Genomic DNA, 19,293 nt, shown 5'->3' on the forward strand with positions numbered 1-19,293 from the left:
CACCTCCATTTATCCTCCCACCTCTTTTCCAAGGCACCTCATTGCCTTTCCAGTTCCAGTTCCAGCTCATTCCTACTCCGTTCCACACGTTCACATATCTGTATAAATATTTACCAAGAGGAAGCCGGGAACAAACGACGTTTTGAAATTGACTCCGATGGAGAAATGAGATAATAATTACATGTTTGTCATTTCCCACATTTATTTTTGATATCATACATTTACTGTATTGTATCTATACATCTCTAGACGCGTGTGTGGTTGTAACTACACAGTCAGGGGATTTTATCACCGAACCAACGAAAAAATATGGTTAAAATTGTGATTATTTTTCATTTTATTTGGGTCTTGTTTTATTTTTTTTTTTTCTCGTTAAAATAGAATTCTTGTCAAAGTAGTCCATGTAGTATCTGCGGGAAGTCTCTGAAAAATATAGAACATTTTTGTAGAGTGTGAGGATAAAAGTTTCCCATTTGACTTTTTTTTTCATTTTTTTCTTATTCTTCTTTAAATCTCCAGATCCTTTTGTTGTTAAACTTCATACGACGTTCATATACCACAGTCGTATGTCCGATGTTTACTGACTGATAATGTAACGTTAAACTTTCATTGAAAACTACTTGTTTTTCTTCCGACGCTATGTGCCCTTTCTTCATTAAATTTTGAATACAAATACTCAATAAGATAGAAAGCGAAAAATTGATGCAAAGATAAAGATTATTGTGAGGTTTAACGGTTCACTATACACATAACAATAGATATTTTGTTTTTTCATTCGATAATGGTGCCTTAAACACTTGCCAGAAGTCGAAAATTTACGATCCCTCAAATATTACATTGGCACTCCTTTTTTTGAGTATTTTTTTTAATCATTTTAGTAGATTGTTCTTTTCTTTAAAATTTGACTGAATTAAAATATCAATTCAACTAACAGAGTGTCAACATCTCTCTCAATTTATCATTCCATTGATTCATATCCTCATTAAATTTCTTCTCATCGGCTTAATATAATATTTATTAGAGAACGGGCGGGTTCACATGTATTATTCGATTGTCTGATGCCTAAAGTACACACATTTGGTGGTGAATTTAGGGGGGGACAAAACGACGATTGTACTTCTCAAAGCGTTTGATACGTCGATCATTACAATTTTCACGTTTCATTCAATTGATTGTCGCTGATTGTCACTAATTCATTCTTCACATTTAAACATTTAATTGTTCATTACATCTTCATGATCGAGTCCAAACGCTCCAGTATTGATTTGTCATTAATTCATTAATCAATTTTGATCGCTTAAATTTTAAGGACACTTAATTTCGTAGTCTTAAAATAGAGACACAAAAATTTCACGGAATAATTTTTTTTTCTGGTAGATTTTCATCATTTTACGCAATTATGACTAATTAAGTTTGTAACTGTGATTTATTTGATGATTATCTTGTGCTCACTTTCTCCCATTGTACACATCAACTGTACTTCATCATTTTATTTTATTCCTCGATTTTTTTTTTTCGATGAGACGATCGTGTATTAAATAGACGGCGACCTGCACCTTCTTTTTTTCCATTAATAATATATATATTTATGTCTGGATTTTTCAATGATTTATCGCGGTTTATTACTTGCCTTTAAAATTCACGGAGTGCGAAAAATTGAAATGCCATCGCCTATAATACAGTGGTTTATCTTTCCTTGTAATACCAGTAGATAAATAAATTGTCTCTATTTATGAATTCCAGGTACAAAAATCGGTCAACAAATGACCTCATTATATGCGCGTGATTTTTTTTTTTTATTCTTCATATATTTTTCTTTTCATCTGTAACCATTCGTAATCATCTTCGTAGCTTTCCTTGCACTTTGATTTTTTTTTTCTCTTTTGTGTTACGTATGATTGATTGATCGAAGTAAAAGGCCAGTAGAGTGAGGTGTAGAAGCATCGACTGAAGAACTCCAACCATATCCCATGATGTGGAACACCAATCTTACTTGTGCTCGATTTTTTTTTTGCATCCCTTGTTTCCTTTTTCGCGCTTTCGTTATTTCACGTATACGAGAGATTACAGAGTATCACAGCGAAGAGAAATTTTCCACATATAACGACACGCTTCTTCAACTGAATATGTTTGTTCTTTGTTTGGGGGATTGATAGAGTGATGTGCGAAATTTTTTATATGCGAAGTACTTCAGTTCAACTGATTCAACGGCTGACTCTCACCCTCCTAAAAATTTATCTCCATTTTTTTGTGATTTGGGGGGGAAAAATTTGGCTCGCAATTTTTTTCCTGATTTTTTTGACAGCTCATTTCGGAGATATTATTTTTTCTTGTGTTTTTCATTTTTTTACAAGTCTGGTGTTATTCATTTGATGTTTTTTAAGTCAAAAAATTTTGGTCTTTGCCATTCGTCAAAGTATCTTGATATTTTTTAATGTCTAGTTGGTGTTAACAGCAAACTTCAAAATTATGGGACATGTTATATTATCGTTCCATCAGGAAATTCAGTGATCGATAAATCAGATCCAGAATGAAATTAAACTTCAAGACCGTTCGTTATCGTTAATCGTTCTAATTAGAAAGGCTACCGAAAATTCAAGTTTTCATTTTTTTTATGAGAAGCTAGGGCTTAAAAGAAAAAGTTCCCAAAAACAGATCACAAGTGGTAGAAAGTGATATCGACGTGTCATAAATAAAAATCGGTTGAACCAAAACGGTATAAAACCTCATGTCTTCAAAATGAGGGATCAAAAAATCTGGAAGAAATTGAGAGACAGTTTTGAGTTCTCCAAACGTCGAAAAAATCGAGATCGATTTCACCAATCGGTGACTCATTTTGTAATACGGAATACGTCATGCATTAAGCGAGTAGATTTAAACTATGATTGTAAAGTTCCCCTTTCTTTAATTATATGTCTGATATCTGGCAAAAAATTACCTGGATCATTATCTAAAAATTCAGATCGTTCACCACCGGCGATCGTTCGATGTTAATTGTTATTCTCAGAGAAAATAGATTCATCTATCTTTTAAAACTCGTTTCACTCATTTAATCAACCATCGATTGTTTGATTTGTGCACGATCGTCGCTAGTACAAAATCTAATCTTAATAAATAGTGATTGTTAATGCAGTTTCAATTGAAAGTTACATAAATTGACGATTTACATTGAGACAAGATGAAACAAGATGTTATTTCAAGAGACTGGCCTTTTTCATTTTAGATTTAAAGGATTTTTCATCTCAATTGATTTTCAATTACTTGAATTCTCATTGAATTGCCAGAATCCTTGCCCCGGCAGTTTTCCGAGTAAATACTACGATATCTACACCTATCATTCACAAAAAAATATGATTTTTGGACGAGGCCGAGGATATGTGTGGCATTTCACATGTTATATTCTTCTCTAAAAACTGAGATCGATAATGATTAATCGTTCTTTTAAAAGAACGTCTCCTCGGTACTTCATTTGGTCTTGATTTTTAAATGTACTTTCTTCGCTTTCGTTTCTTTCATTCATTAAGTCTTAAAATAATGAGGTGCGTATGTAGCACCATGTTTACTCTTTTTATAAAATTAACTAAAAATCTCTGAGGCCTATTTTTTCAAAGGTGTAAATAAAACGTATGTACAAGATACAGCTAGAGAAACTAAGGTTATTCAAATAAACCATAATAATAAATTAATATTATTGCGCCCGCATCTGTTCAATCGTTGATGGTCCGTCGATTGTAACGACGATTGATACTGGATTCGTTGATGTATCATCATCAGGGTGATAGTAATCCCAATTAGCCCGTTGACTCTGCAACGTAGATACGCAGAGGAGATTCAATTTGCCAATTATAATACCGTACAATTTTTTTTTCTTTGCGTACGACAATTTGTTGCATAATTTTTTTACTTAATTTTTGTAAATTTTTGTTTGATAATGATGACATGTGTGGCGGTATGATGAGAGTAAAGCACGCTCGTTTTATTCCCCACTAACACCGCAATATCCACAGAGCCACACAGTTTGGTTTAAGAACGACCGGAGAAAAGTTGGCACTGCAACCGAAAAAATACCCGAAATTCGAGAATCGCGACAGACAACAAAAGCAGCATATCGATTTTTTTTAGCACCTTTTTCAAAGAAATATAACACCTATGCATTCCATTTGCTTGAGATTTTGTGGTTTAAAAAAAATGCCTTGCAAATAATGCTCGCACATTGCAATAATTAATAAATGACAATACGAGGACACAAGGATCTTGAAAGAGAAAATAATAAAAAAGAATAAAAAAAATAGATTCTTACATCTTAACCAAGGGTCAGTGGGAAGGCTGTCCCAGTGGCTGGATTGATGGAGAAAGTGGTGGTATTGGTAGATGTGGTAGTTGTGGTGGTGGTGGTGGTGATAGTTGAGGTGGTAGCCCATTGAGGTTGAGGCAGATGGGGGGTAGTTGTCTTACCATGCCGGTGCCAAATTGCTGGAGTAGGCCAGATCCCTGCTGTGATGTCGTCGATGAAACTGATGGTCTCCGGGAATTTCGAATACTTGTCATACTCGAGCTCAGAAGATAGGGGACACTGCTGCTTGTCGTCGGCATTCCACCCTGGAGACAGTCAACAAATGTCCCCTCAACGTTTTGTGGGAGTCACAGTTAAGCACAGATGTCCAAATAAAAATTTTATCGTCAAAATAAATTAAACTTTTTGAAAGTTGTTTCGACTTGGCAATGGAAAGCCCAACCGAGACAACTTAAGAATTTAATTTATTGAAAATAATCATAACGGATGAATGACATGAATTACATTTATTTATTTTTTTAATCGAACATATCACTGATTGTATGAGACAAAAGCTATAGTTGAAAAAAAAATTGTTACTAATTTTTCGCGGTTCCAGAGCAACACTGATAAGTTAATTGCATCGTGTCTCCCTCAATTCTAATATTCAAGATACGAAAAAATAATTATATCCTCCCAGTACCCAATATTTACCACAAATGATACTGTCTTCATTAATTATTTATTTTAATACTCATCATACCCCTACTCTGGCACCGATTACCGCTTCCCCCCGTTGCATGAAACCTGTGGAGTTGTAACTACAGTCCGACGTGTTCCGAAGGACTCGAATCCATCCCTCGTGAGCCCCGTCTGCCCACCACGCGGTTTATCCACTTCGGGCGCCGTCGATTTATACCGTTCTACTATTTTATTTTCATGTTTATAAAATTCAACGGTGATGCGAAAAATCCCAGGAAGTCTCTTGCAGATTATGTGAATTGCTCCATAAATTCCCACCCCCCCTCCCCCAACTGATAAATCCATAATAATAATTTACACTTACTGTTGGAGGTGACAGATTGACGTTGGATCCACGACGTTCCTGTGGTCCTGTGCTGGAGTGACGTCTGATTGGCAGGCCGCCACCAGGAGTACCTCCTGGAGAACTCGAGCAGGATGGTGCAATGCGAATCTTGGGTGTCATGAGAGTATTGTCGGACAGTCGACGACTGGGGAAGGCACTGCCGACACTCAGGAAGGTGCCGTCTCTTGCCGACGACGATGACGAGTACCACCAGTTGGAGATCATGTTGGTCATGGAGTTCTTGCGCTGCGTCATGTTTTCCGCTGATGCTGTCATCGACATTGAGCCTGAAGGAAATACCACGAAATAATAAAGTGAAGTGGATCATTAGCATATTTGGTAAAGTGATACAATAAATTGCACAGAGACATAAAATGGATAAAACGTACCTCAAAGAGATGAAAATTTTAATACAAAAGAGTTGTATAACAACGTGTTATACAAAAATTATTCTTAGTGAAGTAAATTTGATTTTTCTTTGATAAAAAATTGACAAATACACATGGAAAATGAAATTTTATGGTACCCATTGACTCACTGGTTTATCACTAGAGAAAATGATATGAATACTGAAACAACCCTCTCTGACCCAGAGGCTCAGACCTCAGGAATGTTTTGTGGGGAGGATTTACGAAATTCATCCACACACGGCAGAAATTTTTCAGCCGCGTGAATAAATCCGCGTAATTTTAATCATCCAGATAAAACATTATGAGTTCTCATAAATTGTCTACATGGCACTACACACGAATTAAAAACAGATATTACCACACATGCTTAATTGGTCTGTATGCCTGACGAGTTTCTTAAAGTACCTATGGAATTTTTTCTGGCCATGTCCTCAGCTGACGATGTTTTCCTCTGCTCGATTCTCAGCCCGGGGATATTGAACGGTGGCACATGCATGTTTTCGGTGCTGAACTGATGCCTCAGCGGTCGATGCCGTTCGGGACTGGAGAGGGAGAGCTTCAGCTTGTTCGTTTGATTACTGAAACAATTAACGTAATTGAAAATGCAAATTTCAGTAATTAATTATAGAATCAACGTGTGACACTATTAACTCCCCGTGGGCCGTTTATGTTTGTGAGGAAATTAGTGAAAATGTCAAATTACCTTTCAATGCGACTGAGCATGCCTTGAAGGAGCTCCATCAGCGTTTGGAATTGCTCGAGATTAAGGGACGGATTAACTGTTGCTGGGAGTAGTAGTGGCATCATCTTTGTTGCAATTATGTTTATCGTGAGTCCAAACTTTTTGTTGCTGGACAAGAGTCTGCATATTGCTATAACATCATTAATAACAAAAGAGTTGATAAGTTCACTGTTTATCCATTGTTAGAAAATTTAAGGGTAATAAATTGTTGAACACCTGCACTTACTTACAACCCGTGTTATGGTTTCCGGCTGTTGTAGTTTGAAATCCCAGATAAATGGATAAACTTCATCAACAATTTGCTGGGTGTCAAGTGTCTCGAGAATCCTTGATAGACAATTCGTGAGAATTCGTGAGTCAGTTGTACTATTCTCAAATGCATTCATTAATTTCGGTAGAACAATTTTTCTCAGTGCACCATCTTCGAGGTATTCACTGACCTTCGTAACAGCTTTGAATGCAGCCCCCTGTATCTGTATATTAGGGCTTTCAAATGAGGAGTAGAGCATTGGTAGCATTTCTCCACGTATAATATCACGAGGTGTTTTTTCAAAAACAACGTGAAGATTTTCTAACAATACAACTGTACCCTGAATTGATTTTGGGGTTGAAAATAATTCTCGGAACGAGGGTAATATTATATTTTGGTAATCCTCAGGGGGACTTTGTTGTATAATAAATAGCATTGGTTGGAGGACCGCTGCGAATACCTCTTGGGATTTAGATTCAGCTTGAAGATAAGGCCAGATGTGCTGGTACCACAATTTCTGAAAAGAAATTTTTTTCACATTGCATAATTCACTCTCCCCTGTTCGTACTACTTTTCCATTCATTTCAGGGGGTAATGGATGTCTTACCAGTGGTATAAATGGAAGTACTTCCTTCAAGGTATTTCTGTAGAAGTGAGATTTTTGATTTGGATCTTTCATGTTTATCACGTCGAGAAATTGGAGCGCATGAACAGATGGATCACTGAAAATAAATCAGTGTCCAATTGAGTTACTTTCGTGCTTTCAATTCGTTGCACTGTGACTTTTCATTCTTTTAATTTCGTTCTCATTTAAATGAAGGTGTCTAGATGTTTTGCACGATACCATCTCACTTTACTCCATAAATTCGAAAATCTAGGTTCTAAACCTTCAATGATAATATATCCTATTTAATGTCATAAAATAAGGTGCTAAGTTAATCATAAGATCACAAGCTGCACACGAGAGAAGGAACGATTTTTTAAATATTAACTGTAGTAACTATATACCAATTTTCTACTTATTCATTATTTACCTGAAGTATTTGATCAGGGAGAGATGTTTGGCCATGGGTCGTGCATCGGAATCTTTATAAAGAAGTCTTGAAACCGCCTCGTGAAGGGGCAAAGGTACTCTGCCCAGTACATTGTCTACTTGTTCAGGTAGCTAAAACATCAAGTAGAAAATGACATTTCGAATAATTTCTATCTTCCTCATTTTCCCTCGATCTTCATCATACATTGTATCATGTATTGTATATATTGTACTGGATTGTATTGTATGTATTGTTAATTAAACTTACGTTTGCAATCTGCTTAGCGTAATCAGAAGTACTGTGATTCGCTTGAATAAGAGACTTTCCATCGTTGTAAATTGCTGCCATTACCATTCCTAGACTGAACATATCACTCAGAGGGCTACATACCTTGTTGAGTTGAATTTCTGGGGCTGTAAAAATATACCATGAATACTAGAGTGGGTATTTGAATTCGATATTTCAACTTCGTGAGGTAACTGGTGATAAAGGGATGAATATTTTACCAATATAATCGAGATTCGGCTGAACGATCTTGGATAATTTGTGTGTCCATGAGTTGCAGGGCACGGGTTCTAGGCCGTTCTCTGATGTAGTTGTTCCTTCTTCGTCGAATGAAGTTTGAGACAGGGTAAAGAAAAAGAAATAACATTTATTTGTGTTTCAACACCCATTATTATTTATCGTGATGGTACAAACTTACCAATGAATTCGAGGCCGAACAATTTCCACGTTCCCTTCTTTGTTATAATAATACTGCCTGGACAGACATTTCTGTGGATGACCTTGCAACTGCAGTGGAGAAAAGAGAGGGCCTCGGTGATCTGAAATTCAGTGTTCTCAAGTTGAATGTCAACGGTGATAAAATACAAAAATGTAGGTCATAAAGTTGTGAGGGTAAAAGTGCAGAGGTAAAGAAGAGTAGATGGAGTAAAAAATAAATGAGAAAAATGGGCGATGGAGAGGATGGAGAAACGTCAACTTCAAGGGGCCATTCTAGAAGAAAAAAGAGGGTGGTAGCGTGTGACTCTGGCTGAATAATTTATGAATAAAGGTGTGCATGGGTAAGATGAAGGAGAATTACCTGCAATAGACCGTATTTTATTTCCATAGCGAGCATTTCATATTTTTTAACGAGCACTGGTCGATGACCTGGTGGATGTTGATGAGGATTTTGACCAGCGGGGTAGTTTGCCGGGGGATGAGCTGATGAGGCACTTGCTGAATTAGCAGCGGCCAGAGCGGCCTGCTGCTCAACGTATGCCAATACATTAGCAAGACTCCCCAGTACTGGCTCAGTGGCAAATGCCAGAGTTTCCGAACACTCGTACCCTGGATGAACTACCTGAGGGCCATTGATAATTCAAATTGTAATTGGAATATACCGATAGACGAGGGCTTTTAATTCATACTTGGAGCAATTTTGGATGCCTGAACTCATCAAGGTTTTTTGGACATCTTCGGAGAAGGTCTGTCACCTGCTCCTTGAGCTTTGGCTTGTGAAATTTTTCCACCGAGCGTTTTTCAAAAAGAAACACCGAAACCTCCTGCAATTAACATCATATTTTTCCTTCATTTCCAGTGAAAAATGTGAAAATAATTTTGAGAGAAACTTGGTCATCGTCAAAGTGAAAATATTTTTTATGATGCTTCCAACCTGTCCGTCGCTCTTTCTGTATGCGTCGAAGATCCTCCAGACGTGTTCTGGTCCCGCGGTAGCGCTTGGTGCTTGCTTTGATGCTACAAATTCATCCCATATTGGATTACTCTCAACGACGTTTGGCTGGTTACTCTTGAACCTGAACATGGTACCGACAAATCCATTCACTGTACACTAGTACCCTAATTATCCTCTTTCATTCGTCTCCTCTTCACTTCCCTCCTTCTCTAAAAGGAAAATTAATAAAAATGCAAAGTTACTTCGCAAGTGGGACAAATCTCCCCCATTAAAACATTACAAAATTAACATATTCTGTCAAACTCTATCATTGTTCGCCCAATAAATTTAAACGATTACGAAAATCGTCAAAAATATCAAAAAGTGAATCACGCACACGACGATTTTTCAACATCTTTTGTTATTCCAAAAAAATGAGTTCTGTAATTACAGTCTGTGAACATAAAAATGCGAAATTAGGAAATGAAAAATTGATGAAACACCAGGCGACACTCATTTGCAAATTGTGAGTCAGATAAAATTGAATTATTAAGATTTTTAATCTCGCTTAATGCCAAACCCGTCGCTCACCCCTCACCACTGGTATTTCTACGTTTCCCCAGCTGAGGACCGATGAAGACGAGAAAAGAAGAAAAAAATACCGTATTCCCTCACTCGATCGGCCGCTTTCACCCCCAGCACACCCTCTGCGGCTGGCATTGTCTACCTCTCATATTTTCTTCTCTGTTCTACCTCCCGGAGAGGCATACACCTCGTGGAAAATTGAAAAGGGTCGAGAGCCACGGGATAAAGCATGCTCGATCTCTTCCGTCGGTTCGCCCCGGGGATGAACGTGGCCGACTATCCTCTCATTTTTTTTTCCCTCCCCCTCATCCCTCCATTCGTAAGCCCACTGAGCCTCTTCCTATTCCACTTCTCTTTTAACTATCGTTTTATTCATCGCCCGTGTTACACTTCATGACAAAAGAATATTCGTCGGATGGTCTTTCGTAGGTCGTATCAAGCCCAAGTGAGCCGATCCTAACGGAATCGATGGAGGTACCTTTTTTAATCTTTTTTCCATTCCTCGGGGAAAAAAAATTGAAATGCCCTAACAGGAGATGAGAAATGGCCGACTGTCGGCCGACTGTCGGCCAGCATTGGCCAAATGTCGGCCCACTGTCGGCCATTCATCATCTCCTGTTAGGGTGTCCCCTGAATTGGGCGAAAATGAGAGGGATTTTATTTGCCATCGTGGACCCGATGTCCCGGGTGGACAACGGGAATAGACGGTAAAACCAGTTTTTTGATGATTCAATCACCGAATGAAAAAGGACGTTTAATTAACGTATCGATGAGGTGAACGAATGGCAGGTGGTGGAGGGTAAATGAAGTGCCACTGGGATTCGCATGTTACCCGTCTCTAATTAGATTCTGTGCTCGACCGAGGATAGAACAAGTGACTCGGGGAAACACTGTGATGCTTTTACCAGGGACTTGACTTTACCCAGATCGTTGGGCCAGGGTGAGACAGCATGTATTAGGGACAAATAGAGAAATAGTCGACTGTGTGCAGATGAAAACTCATCCGCATACAAATCAAGGGTGCACGTGTAATCAGGGGGAGTGTTGCACAAAGTTTCTGCAACACGTCCTTCTCAAGTTTTAGCATTTACAGCGTGTTATTTTACACGGCTGGAGTGATATCCTGGGTAATTACGAACTTGTGAACAATGAATTGTCGTGGATTCTTTTGAAAATAAAATAATATGGAATAATTCCAGGTGGATTCGATATGGAGTAATGTGGAATCTGTCTATCTGTTTGTTTATGTTTTTTTCTGAACGTGCAGAGAAATATTTAATAAAAATTGCGAAACTCAAATTCACTTGTCGATTACTGAAGTGATTAACAAACTTTGAGTGCACAAAGAGAAGAATTCTTTAAAAATTACTGAACAGTTACCTATTTTTTCACTGAACGTTCTGTACTTTTTTTGGAACATTGTGAACTTTTTTTTGAAAATTGACTGACGAAGTGCGTAACTGTTCCGTAATTTTTGCCAAATATTGTTTTAACTGGCGAAAAGAATTTTAAAGAATTTTTCCCTCCGCTTGAGGATATCGTAATTTTCCTTTGAAGTCAATGCTGACAACCAATATCATCTCACTAGGAGATAATGTTACTCAAGCTGAATCCACGGGGTAGGAAATTGGGGAGGAATGCGGAACTGTCAATTATTCTGTAAGACTGCACAAAAAATATTTTTATAGCCCCTATTTTATCGCTATTCCCATACTTCCGTCATTTAAAACTTCCTGTATGTCCCCGAGCCAGCCCTTCTCCGAGATCGTTTATTGTTCACTGCCCATTTCACCCCTGTCTCCCCTAGTCAATATTCGTTCCGATTGAAAATTCAAGGAAGTTGGGGAATTCCCATCTACCTGTTCAACAATTTGAAATCATCTTAAACTTCAGTGAGATTTAAAGCTTTAGTTGTTCACCCCTAAACGGAATTTAATATCTCCCTCTTGAAAGTGACTACTTAAAAGAATTTTTATATGGATATCACCAGCGGAGGGAAAATGAAAATTCAGGCTATCAATTTTCAGGTCAGGGACATTGAATCCGATTTAGTGACTATAAAATCATCAAATTTCGGGATTCACTAGAAATTCGGAATTTTTAAAAATTGAAAAAAAAAATTTTTTTTCATTCGGAATTTTTTTTTAAATAAAAAAAAAAGTTTTTTTCATTCGGAATTTTTTTTTAAATAAAAAAAAAAGTTTTTTTTTAATTCGAAATTTGATGTGATACCTTTGTATTGGATGTCACGTAGTCTCAGTCACACAAGTTCACGTGGTACGACGATGTTAACTCCTCAATTATTTAAATTCCCAATCTCATGTGAATATTCGTTTACAAATTATTCAATTTTCACTGAAACCGAAAATTTCCCAATTTCTCTTTCCTAAATCGCATTCAGTGTCACCATCCTCCCAATTCTGGTCATTTTCAGTAAAAAATAAAACAGAAGTTCCCACTTGTTCTTCATTTTTTGTTAAAAATAACGGAATTCAACGAATCGTAAAATTCCCATTAACTCGTAGAACTCACACTGTCTATTAAACTTTACTTCACTCGCGTTATTTTTGATCGAAACATAATTATTACGTTTATGATTCTCACTGAATTTTCCTCTCTCTCTAGAAATTGTTGTTCAGGTCTAACCGGAAAATACCCGCAATACCTGGAGATGTGTTTGTTCCATCTGGGTGAAAGCATTCCGCATTTACATGTGAAATTCAGAGAATCTCCAATTTCGCTGGAAATTGTCTAGGGGCGTTATGAAACATGGTGATGTGACGTCTTCAAGGCTCCTGTCTATTACACTCCGTGCTACCCCCAGAGATATATAGCACATCTCTGAAATTTTCATTAACTGGACATCTCCATGGACAGAGATATGTTTGATAAAAATTATCCTAGAGCTCCACCAGAGTGTATCATAAGTCATTGTAGCCTCATTCCTTCCAGAAATAATTTTTCCTGCAGATCTCCCCCAATGGCTTATACGCAGGGAGACATGACTGAATAACCCAATGAATTTTAAAAGCAGATGAATATTTTAAAACCCGATGAATCTAGAGGGAAAGAAATTCCCTCTGGATTCTACCAATCAGAGCACAATGACTGAGACTACGTGACATTCAATACAAAGGTACCACATAAATTTAAACAATGATTAATGTTATTAATTTTTTATAACTGATTCTGGCTAAATCGACTCCACTTGAATAACTCATCACCCCGTTCTCATTATCTTTAATTAGATAAACTGAACCTCGAGAAATTTTTTTATTCACAAATTGAAGTATCGAAGGCAGACAGAACAATTAAAAAACAATTCTGGTATCATTATTATTCTAATTATTCGTAGCCCGATGAATATCGATGAAATTCATCTCGGAATATCCCTCGACCTTGAAACTTCATCGGGTATTTCTCCCAAGTTCTGCATATCCACCATCGCAAGAAGTTTCGAAATGAAGTACCTCGTTCTGAGCGTTGGGAATTTCAGCCAGCAAAACTGATCTCCCTCATTGCGGTGCAACAAAACTTTTGGAAAACATCCGATAATTCTGAAGGTCTTGAGGTATTATGACTGACTATTTACTCCGAGCTTTGCAATTATCTGTTTAATCGAATAATGGTAATATATTTAATGCTTCAGTCCGCTGGGCGAGATTTGGAGTTCCGAAATCATTATTCGAATACCGTAGCCCGCCTTTACAATTAATCGGATATCTCTCCTGAACTTTCGTATGAATAAGACGTCGGGGGCAACACGTTTGTTATTAACATTTGTGTTCGAAGTTGAATAAACATTCTCCATCTTCCATATTTTTCTCAATAAAGTGAGGAGGGAAAATCGTTGAAAAATATTGGTTCAACTCAGAATCAAAATTGTTTAAAAGAATTACAAAAGTGTAGAAAAAATATATTATAATTATCGCACCATTATGAAACCTTGTGAGCTGTTAATTAATGACAAAATGTAAAAATGTTATATTTATTTGCGTTACTCCGGTTGATGAGGTCCCAGACACATAAATGAAACGTGATTTTTTTCCAAAAGAGAGTTTTAGATCCGCAATAATATGTTTCAGTCCAATGAACCGAAAAAAATAATAGAAAAATGTTTTTTGAGTAATTAAAAAAATTGATTATTTAAATAATCAATGCTTTTTAAAGCATCGCCCACCCCTATGGAATTTCCCACTCCCGAAATGAAGGTATCACTCTGCCATGAAATCAATTTGGCATCTCCCGGAAATGAATCGGATTCCGCGAAACCGAAACGCGAAATTACAAACCGAACGCGAATCTCGCATATCAGGGATTTTTTCCGTCTTTGTCAACCGATAGAGCTTTCAAGCTCCTGATTCCTAAGCTTTTCCCTGATATTTAAAACGTTTCGGAACCTCCCAAAGTCGGGATTAACTAGAAACTTCAAACAGATTGGGTCACTAAATCATTGCAAAATGTCCTGTCCCCGAATTGAATGGACCTCAAATAGTAATTTCCGATTACGCGTCAGCTGCTCTTTCCGAGTGAGCTATCGGATTCCGAGCTTCCTCAAATAGTAATTTTGAACCGCCACTCTCACCGGACGAACCGCCCCCAACGGACAAATCTGCACGAAGAGAAAAATTATTGAAAAATTACGTTCTGCAATTCCCCAGTCAAAATAGTATTCAGTAAAAATTACGAAATAGTTAAGCATTTTTCACTGAACATTCCATATTTTTTCCGAAAAGTTCACTGAAAAAGTGCGTAATTATTCGGTAATTTAGACCGAATATTGTTTTGACTAATTACACAACAGACAACAGACGTAATTTTTCAAGAATTTTTAATTTGATAATTGATAATTTTTCAATCGTAAGTGTAAACTAAACTGTCCAGATCCCAAATTTTAAATTAGAAAATTGAAAAAAAAAATACTGATGTAAGTTCCTAATTGGGTAAATGACTTGAAGCAGCGACTGAGCCCCTAATAGTGACCTTGAAGGGGTTTATGCCAACGAAATTGCCGTCGTGAAGGCGAGATAATAATAAGTACTGGTAAAGCATGATGCTTAAGAAGACTGAGTCTAAGTGCTGCAGCAGATGATGAATTTGTGTGAGTAGCTCATAAGTGAAATGTAAATAAACAACTTTACAAGGAAAAGCATAACATCCATGTAACTAAGTGTGATGCTTCAAAGAGATTAAATTTATTTATAGCACCCAGGTGCCGACCTAAATAAAGTTGATTTACTTCAGCAGAATGTTTTTAAAAATTGAGCAGCAATGGCGCCAGAATTTCCAATTCCATGACTTTAAATTCAATTCCAGATTAAATCGCTCGTCGAATCTCTCAGTCAGACAAGAAATTCAGGATAATTCGGTTGGGTTGGACAGGTTAAATTATCACTGACATTTCAATGACACAATAACATTTTCACATACCCCAGGGAAATTAAATATTACACGCACCCGAATGTCAGAACGAAAGATATTCGAAAACTACCGAGACATATTCAAATTTTCCAATAATTCCATAACTTTCCCATTATCTCCACTCGACGATTACACCCCCATTAAACACCCCAGACTCGAACCCCCTTTTTCCCAACAAAATACCTCAAAGTGTTCCCCGAATGACTGATGATCAAGTACAATTTTAATACATCGAAAAGAACTGTAAAGTTAATTTATCAATAATTTTTCAAACTGAATTTTCAATTTTCTCGATTGTCCACGCGATCATCCCACCTCCTAGTGACCACTGTCCTTCTATTCCTCTTCATCCAGCTAAACCAATCTACCAGTGTCATCCGCTAGCCCCAGAGGGCCCTTAAAAAATTATCTAATTACCTCATACCTGAAAAATTAATCAACCGATCAACATTACCTTTCTTCAAAAATATTCTAAAAAAAAAACAATGATAAATGGATATGTCAAGTCCCCCCCATTAAAAGTTTTCACAAGATACTGTCACTCCCAATTTTTTCAACGCGTTATCTTTCACAGCAAAGCCACTGTTGTGATACTGGGAGTTAAAAGCCCATGAAAGTAACACTGACAGTGAAAATAAAAGTAGAGGGTATTTCACGTTAAATAACTGGGTAACGTAACGAAATCGTTTGCGTCGGAGTGGCGGCAAGGGGGGAGGCGGGGGAGGGCCTGGGGCAGTGGGGATTGAGGGGGATGAAACCGAGTTAAAGCACTAATTAAGTGTTTTTCATTTAACCACCCCATTTCTGTTTTATTTTATTTTTCTCTCATTCTCCATTCTCTCTTTGTCCTCGTTTTATTGCATTCCCATCGATTCACCCCGAGTCAGAAGTTTTTCCTCAGTATGTTATTGGAGTACTACATACCCAACCTTATTAGATTTACGTGTATGGGTTTTACCTCTGAGAAATGGAAAATAGGAAAGGGAGTTGAAACATCAAAACTTTTCCACTTCGTGGGAAAAACTTGAATGCCCAAAGTTTTCACTGTCGTCGATGAAAAAGAAAAAAAAAAGTTTTTCTCTTTCGATGAATATAGCTGTGGGCGGTGATGCACAGGGGATTTCGAGTGGTACCAGTAAAGGGGCAAATACGAGGATGGAAAGAGGGACTACGAGGAGGTGACGAGTGACGGGGGATAATAGCCCTTGACTCATGACTGGCAGCAATACCACTTTGTACCACATTTTTTTTTATTTCTCATATTTTTCATTTGCCCAGAAAATTGAACAATTTATCGTGGCATTAAGTGTCACTGAAATATGGAATACCATATACCATTGGACTCGACTGAACCAACCCCACGCCGCACATTTAAATATGGAGATAACAATTATCGCGGTTAATTTGTTTGCCCTCTGATAGATAATTTCGTTGAACCGAAATGAAATTCCATCAACGAACGTAATTACGCGGTTGGTTTATACGTGGTTTATACATAGACCGTAATGCAAGGACCCAATAGAATGTTGGTAATGCTCTATATGAACAGTCCAGTGGTAGTTTTGGTTGCTCTCGAGACTGGACTAATGCATAAACGACCCATACGCACTTGCATCTCGAGTTCTCCTCGTGTTGCTCAATCGAAATTGCCCTTGAAAATCGCCATTATCGTGTCCTGGATGATCCTGCCAGTGCCATCAATTACAACTGGCCGGGGGGAGCGGGAGGGGGGGGGGAGTGGGAGGGACCCGGGTGTGGGCGAAGTGAAAAACTGAGAAAATGAGGGGAGAAAAATCGTAAAATAATAAAGGAACAATAAAAAGGCGCACTCTGGGAGGAGGGATATTAAATGAAACTAAGGGGTGAAGGTGAAATTAAAATTTTTATAATGAAAACCGTCATTCCACTTCTGTTTTCCGCCCTTGAACGTTTCCGCTATGAAAAAAAAAAAAAAAGTCCACGTCAATTGCACTCATTGGATCCGAGTGGTTTGGATAGTGGAGTGGGACTTGGAGCGTTGAGCAAAGGATGCCAGGCTCGTTTCCTTTTCCACTTGTCGAGTGTGAACGCCAGAGAAGTTCCTTCCTCCATTCCTTCCTCCTCTCAGTTTCCATTTCAACCGGAATGAGAACCAACAAAACTATTTTCCATGGATTTCCTACCATCTCCATTCCCCTCTCTTGTTTACCCCTCCTCCTCCCCCCCAAGCCCGCCCCCACATTTTCCTGGATTTATCATGCACACTACCCATTTGTCTCTCTCCACTGCTTTATTGAAATATTGAAATAAATAACAAATTTTACCTCACACGAAAACCCCTCCTCTCTCGTCATTCCCCATTTTTATGAGATGAAGAAGTAGTTGGATGAAACACATGAGACATGGCCCCGAGGGGAGGAAAAATTTAATGATGATTTTTTTTTGCTGAAGGGGAGGAAGATGAGGATCCAGAGGAGAGTGAAAAATCATGGAAAAAAAAATTTGAATATTATAATTCAAAGAATAAAACAAGAGCAGGAATGAATTTCCAATGAAACGGCGAATTAAATCTACTCGACTCACTCTACCCACGTAACAGTATATTTCTGTAACCATTTCACTACCTCAATCGATCGAATCTACAGATAATTCTCTCAGACAATCCCCGTCGCACCTCAAGATCTCCAACTTCTCCTCCTCTCGATTCATAAACGTGATGAAATGCCCGCGAACGGAGACAGAAAAAAAAATATTGGGAGGGTTGAAAGTATTTGGCACCCCCCACAGATTTCAGGATCTAATTTTTCTCTAGTGTCACTAAAAAAAAAAATGACAAAAGACTCTTGAGTTTCAGCGATAACAATCCCTTGAGGATCATGTCATGTGTGTATTGTGTGCACGAGGTATTCCGATGCGGTGGCAAAAAGAACGGCAAAAAGCGAAAGCCGACGAAGGGAAGACTGAAAAAAAACTAGTGCCACTCTCGTGATCCCCACTTATACCTCACCCCCTGCTGAAACATCCCCTATCATTAAACAACCGTAAACCCGAAGACAAAACACGTACAAAATTGACAATAACTCGTTGAACTGACAAAATTCTTTCCCCCAACAAATAAAATCTGAAACTGATTTCTCACCTGTTGCAAATGATTTAACTCAGCTTCAATCACCACGAGATGCCATGCCTGCACTTCCCTTGGTCCCAGTTGTCCACGAGCGTAACAGAGTCCAGCACCGAATAGCCTTGGACGGTTCAACCATAAAATCTCAAATTAAAAAATTTAATCAGCAACATACACATCCAGCCGAAATTTACCGAATATCCGCAGTCAATTTCCACCCCCTTCCCTCAAATTATTCGACTAAATATTACCCCTTGAAACCGTCAATTATTCAAAATAGCGCTATGACTATTCACCACGATCCTAACGTGGATACGACTTCGGGGATATTGTCAGTAGTGTATATCGGTGGAAAGTGAAGAGGTATATTCCCTGTTATCCTGTAAACAGGAGGCCAAGTCTCCCACTACCCGTTAGCAAGTGGGGAAAACCTTCTGTCGTTTACCCGGTTGCCCGTGTTAAGGACGCAGGCGCGCGCTTGCCCAGGGTATAGGCCTGCCCTGCCGCCTCCCTGACTCTGCCTTGTCGCTCACTGCCTGGATATTATAGGTCTGGGCTGCAGGTAGAGCTTTGGCTAGGAGCTCTCTCCAATCCTCTGTAACCCCTCATGGTCTCTCTCACCCCGCTGTAAACCCACACCTCCACCCCCTCCACTCACCGATATCACCGCGTACCCCTGACCCCTCCCTCTCACCGCCCCTCCCCATGATTCACCTCTCCCTGTCTGTTCC

At 38.3% G+C, this 19,293-nt stretch overlaps 1 protein-coding gene across 7 annotated transcripts; it reads right to left on the minus strand.

Moving 5' to 3' along the window:
* Positions 1-31: 31 nt before the first annotated feature.
* Positions 32-19,173, minus strand: Bma (black match). 7 transcript variants are annotated; one of them, XM_064130079.1, is made up of 16 exons: positions 18,757-19,173; positions 18,578-18,683; positions 9,454-9,683; positions 9,209-9,343; positions 8,881-9,141; positions 8,500-8,620; positions 8,303-8,401; positions 8,064-8,209; positions 7,797-7,927; positions 7,370-7,484; positions 6,739-7,279; positions 6,474-6,642; positions 6,176-6,348; positions 5,340-5,647; positions 4,301-4,599; positions 3,673-4,050 (listed from the first exon to the last, which is right to left on the minus strand). In XM_064130079.1, exons 3-15 carry the CDS (start codon positions 9,601-9,603, stop codon positions 4,315-4,317), a joined length of 2,634 nt encoding a protein of 877 aa, XP_063986149.1. In that variant the 5' UTR covers positions 9,604-9,683; positions 18,578-18,683; positions 18,757-19,173; the 3' UTR covers positions 3,673-4,050; positions 4,301-4,314. The 7 variants fall into 7 exon arrangements, with proteins under 7 accessions (XP_063986148.1, XP_063986152.1, XP_063986151.1 ...); XM_064130078.1 differs by lacking the exon at positions 3,673-4,050 and adding an exon at positions 32-423 and having other exon boundaries at positions 18,578-19,173; XM_064130082.1 differs by lacking the exon at positions 3,673-4,050 and adding an exon at positions 106-423 and having other exon boundaries at positions 4,456-4,599; positions 18,578-19,173.
* Positions 19,174-19,293: the final 120 nt, after the last annotated feature.

Source organism: Diachasmimorpha longicaudata, chromosome 11 (genome assembly GCF_034640455.1).
Source record: "Diachasmimorpha longicaudata isolate KC_UGA_2023 chromosome 11, iyDiaLong2, whole genome shotgun sequence".
Lineage (NCBI taxonomy): Eukaryota > Metazoa > Arthropoda > Insecta > Hymenoptera > Braconidae > Diachasmimorpha > Diachasmimorpha longicaudata.

Bases quoted from the DNA above. Each gene is read 5' to 3' on its own strand.
- Bma (XM_064130078.1), bottom strand. From the start codon at position 9,603: ATGTTCAGGTTCAAGAGTAACCAGCCAAACGTCGTTGAGAGTAATCCA. The intron at 9,142-9,208 runs GTATGAATTAAA...AATGGCCCTCAG, and splicing joins GGCATCCAAAATTGCTCCAA to GTAGTTCATCCAGGGTACGA. The intron at 4,600-5,339 runs GTAAGTGTAAAT...GACTGTCTCCAG, and splicing joins TCAATCTGTCACCTCCAACA to GGTGGAATGCCGACGACAAG.